Source organism: Penaeus japonicus, unplaced genomic scaffold, assembly GCF_977035675.1.
Source record: "Penaeus japonicus unplaced genomic scaffold, GWHDUDI00000001_assembly GWHDUDI00000017, whole genome shotgun sequence".
NCBI lineage: Eukaryota > Metazoa > Arthropoda > Malacostraca > Decapoda > Penaeidae > Penaeus > Penaeus japonicus.
The window spans coordinates 27,549,120-27,554,119 of NW_028234419.1; the positions used below are offsets into that span (position 1 = coordinate 27,549,120).

The 5,000-nt window shown below is 29.8% G+C and overlaps 1 protein-coding gene across 1 annotated transcript in view; it reads right to left on the reverse strand.

The window, feature by feature from the left end:
* The window catches only part of LOC147470118 (uncharacterized), a 13,226-nt gene extending 12,843 nt beyond the window's left edge, over window positions 1-383 (reverse strand). The window contains exon 1 of the mRNA XM_086545802.1: window positions 210-383. Within this exon, the coding sequence (XP_086401928.1) occupies window positions 210-383 (174 nt within the window). The remainder of the gene's footprint in view (window positions 1-209) is intronic.
* Window positions 384-5,000: the final 4,617 nt, after the last annotated feature.

Consider the following 5,000-nt stretch of genomic DNA (forward strand, 5'->3'; position numbering starts at 1 on the left):
AACATAAAATTAAATAATATATCTTATAGAAATAAAAGGAACTTAACATATATACATTTTAAATGTAAAAGCAATAAAATACGTGGGCTAGCCAACAAGACTTTGGCGCCAACAACCCAAACGGAATTTTCCGTCGCCAGTATCCAAAAAAGCCTATATGGGTATGGTCAAGGTCATTGCCATTATCCTTGTTCCTTATCTGTTGTTGCCTCGCTCACTTCATCCCTCGCCTCATCTGCGAGATCGAGGCTTTCTTCCTTAATTCTCACACACGTGTCTTCGGTGACACCTTCGCTGGCCTCTTCCTTGATTCCGACCCCTGTGCCGTAGATTTCCTCGTCCCTGACTGAGGCCAAAGGCTGCCAGTCCGACAGGAAGTTCATCGTCGCCTTCTGAAGATAATACACAATGAAATTAACAAACAAAATAATAGGATCGATAAATAATATGACATTAGACTAGGAAGTTATTAGGCACATATTATCTTTAATGCTAAATATCATTGCTAAAATAATAGTAACGACAAAAATCACTGATGATATTAAATGTTGTGTGTGTGTGCATATCCGCATGCATGCATATAGACATATAAAACAAACACATCAGTCTATCAATATTCATACATATCCATACATATTTATACATATTCATACACATTCATACACATTCATACACATTCATACACATTCATACACATTCATACACATTCATACAAATTCATACGCATTCATACGCATTCATACACATTCATACATATGCATACATATGCATACATATGCATACATATGCATACACATGCATACATATGCATACACATGCATACATATGCATACATATTCATACATATGCTTATATATGCTTACATATGCTTACATATTCATACATATTCATACATATGCTTACATATGCTTACATATTCATACATATGCTTACATATTCATACATATTCATACATACTCATACATACTCATACACATTCATACATATTCAGACACGTATCCATACATACATAGACATACATAATCAGACACGTATCCATACATACATAGACAGACACGTATCCATACATACATAAACAGCCACGTATCCATACATACATACATAGACAGACACGTATCCATACATACATACATAGACAGACACGTATCCATACATACATACATAGACAGACACGTATCCATACATACATAAACAGCCACGTATCCATACATACATAAACCGCCACGTATCCATACATACATACATAGACAGACACGTATCCATACATACATAAACCGCCACGTATCCATACATACATAAACAGCCACATATCCATACATACATAAACAGCCACGTATCCATAAATACATAAACAGCCACATATCCATACATACATAAACAGCCACGTATCCATAAATACATAAACAGTCACGTATCCATACGTACATAGACAGCCACGTATCCATACATACATAGACAGCCACGTATCCATACATACATAGACAGCCACGTATCCATACATACATAGACAGATACGTATTCATGCATACATAGACAGACACCCGTATCCATACATACATAGACAGACACGTATCCATACATACATAGACAGACACGTATCCATACATACATAGACACGTATCCATACATACATAGACAGACACGTATTCATACATACATAGACAGATACGTATTCATGCATACATAGACAGACACCCGTATCCATACATACATAGACAGATACACATCCGTACATACCTTAGACAGACACGTATCCATACATACATAGGCAGACACGTATCCATACATACATAGGCAGACACGTATCCATACATACATAGACAGACGCGTATTCATACTTACGTAGACATACATAGACAGACACGTATTCATACGTACAATACATACACAGACGCGTATTCACACATGCAAATTCCGTACCTGATTTCCACACGTTACACGAGATTAGAAGAGATTTCTTTCATTCTCCACACAGCTGACCTTCCATCACCCGAGTGCTGCCTTTACTTCGGCGTCAAAGAGGAGGCTCTTCGCTCACCGATGCCGTGGCTGAACTGGAAGCGGAGGCAGAGCAAGGGAACTCCAGGCTTCCCCCAAGTCCTGGGAGACAAGGAAGGGCAATCGCCATGCCTCTTCACTTGCTTCCTGGTTACAGATGAAGGAAATTGCGACTGTGGATGCTTTAAGCATAATTCTATTAATAATAAGTGACAATGATAAAAAAAATCATCATGATATAGATCGTAATAATAGCGATAATAATAATAGTAATGATTACGATACCATAATTAGGAATTATTTTAAACAATGACAAAAAACAATACATAAGGAAAACGACAATAATAGTGATGGTAATAAAAATCATAATGGTAATGTTGATATCAATTATATCAATATTGATAATAGCGTTAACAATGATAATGTAGGAAAAGATTGTAATGGCAATAATGGTACTGACAATGGTAATAAAGACAATGGGTTTATTAATGATAAAAAATGGTAATAATGATGATAAAAAATGGTAATAATGATGATAATGGTAATGGTAAAAATAATGATGGCGATGATGATAAGATAATGGTAATGGTGATTATAATAGTGATAATAATGGTTATGATAATGAGAATGATAATGGTAGTGGTACTAATAATCATGGTACTAATGAGAATACTAATGATTGTGTTATTAATGATAAGTATGAGGTTAATAATTACCATGGTTATAATGATAATGATAATAATGATCGCGGTAATAAGAATGATGGCATTATCTTTATGATTAACATTATGACTTATATGACTCTTATAGCATTATATCATCATATTCTTCTGTCATTATATCATCGTATCCGTATATTATTATATCATCATATTCTTTCATTATTGTATTATCATATTCTTTCATTATCATATCATCATTGCTTATATCAGTATCATTGTTATCATTATCATCATGTTTATAATTAGTATTATAATTATTAATGTAATGATAGTTATTATCATCATCATCATTATCATTGTTATCGTCGTCATTATCATTATTATCATCATCATTATCTTTATTATCATCATCATTATCTTTATTATCATCATTATTATCATTACTATCATCATTATCATTACTATCATCATTATCATTTCTATCATCATTCTCATTACTATCATCATTCTCATTACTATCATCATTATCATTACTATCATTATCATTACTATCATTATCATTACTATCATCATTCTCATTACTATCATCATTATCATTTCTATCATCATTCTCATTACTATCATCATTATCATTACTATCATCATTATCATTAATTTCATCATTATCATTACTATCATCATAATCAACATTATCATCAGCATAATCAGCATTATCAATACTATCATCATTATCATAACTATCATCATTATCATTAATTTCATCATTATCATTACTATCATCATAATCAGCATTATCATCATCATTATCATCATTATCATTACTATCATCATTATCATTACTATCATCATTATCATTACTATCATCATTATCATTACTATCATCATTATCATTACTATCATCATTATCATTACTATCATCATTATCATTACTATCATCATTATCATTAATATCATTAACATTACTATCATCATTATCATTACTATCATCATTAACATTACTATCATCATTATCATCATTCTCATTACTATCATTACCATTACTATCATCATTATCATTACTATCATCATTCTCATTACTATCATCATTATCATTACTATCATCATTAACATTACTATCATCATTATCATTACTATCATCATTCTCATTACTATCATTACCATTACTATCATCATTATCATTACTATCATCATTATCATTACTATCATCATTATCATTACTATCATCATTCTCATTACTATCATTACCATTACTATCATCATTATCATTACTATCATCATTATCATTAATTTCATCATTATCATTACTATCATCATAATCAACATTATCATCATCATTATCATCATTATCATTACTATCATCATTATCATTACTATCATCATAATCAGCATTATCATCATCATTATCATCATTATCATTACTATCATCATTATCATTACTATCATCATTATCATTACTATCATTACCATTACTATCATCATTATCATTACTAGCATCATTATCATTACTATCATCAATATCATTACTATCATCATTCTCATTACTATCATCATTATCATTACTATCATCATTCTCATTAATCATCGTTCTCATTATCATCATCATTATCATTACTATCATCATTATCATTACTATCATCATTATCATTACTATCATCATTATCATTACTATCATCATTATCATTACTATCATCATTATCATTACTATCATTACCATTACTATCATCATTATCATTACTATCATCATTATCATTACTATCATTACCATTACTATCATCATTATCATTACTATCATCATTATCATTACTATCATTACCATTACTATCATTATCATTACTATCATCATTATCATTACTATCATCATTATCATTACTATCATCATTATCATTACTATCATCATTATCATTACTATCATTACCATTACTATCATCATTATCATTACTATCATCATTATCATTACTATCATCATTATCATTACTATCATCATTATCATTACTATCATCATTATCATTACTATCATCATTATCATTACTATCATCATTATCAATACTATCATCATTATAATGATGATGATAATAATGATAAAGGCATGTATGGATATGTATCTGTCTATATATGTATGGATACGTGTCTGTCTATGTATGTATGGATATATTATCATTACTATCATCATTATCATTAATATAATCATTATCATTACTATAATCATTATCATTACTATCATCATTATCATTAGCATAATCAGCATAATCAACATAATCATCATTATCATTGCTATCATCATTATCATAATCATCATCATTATTATTATCATCATTATCATTATTATTATCATCATTATCA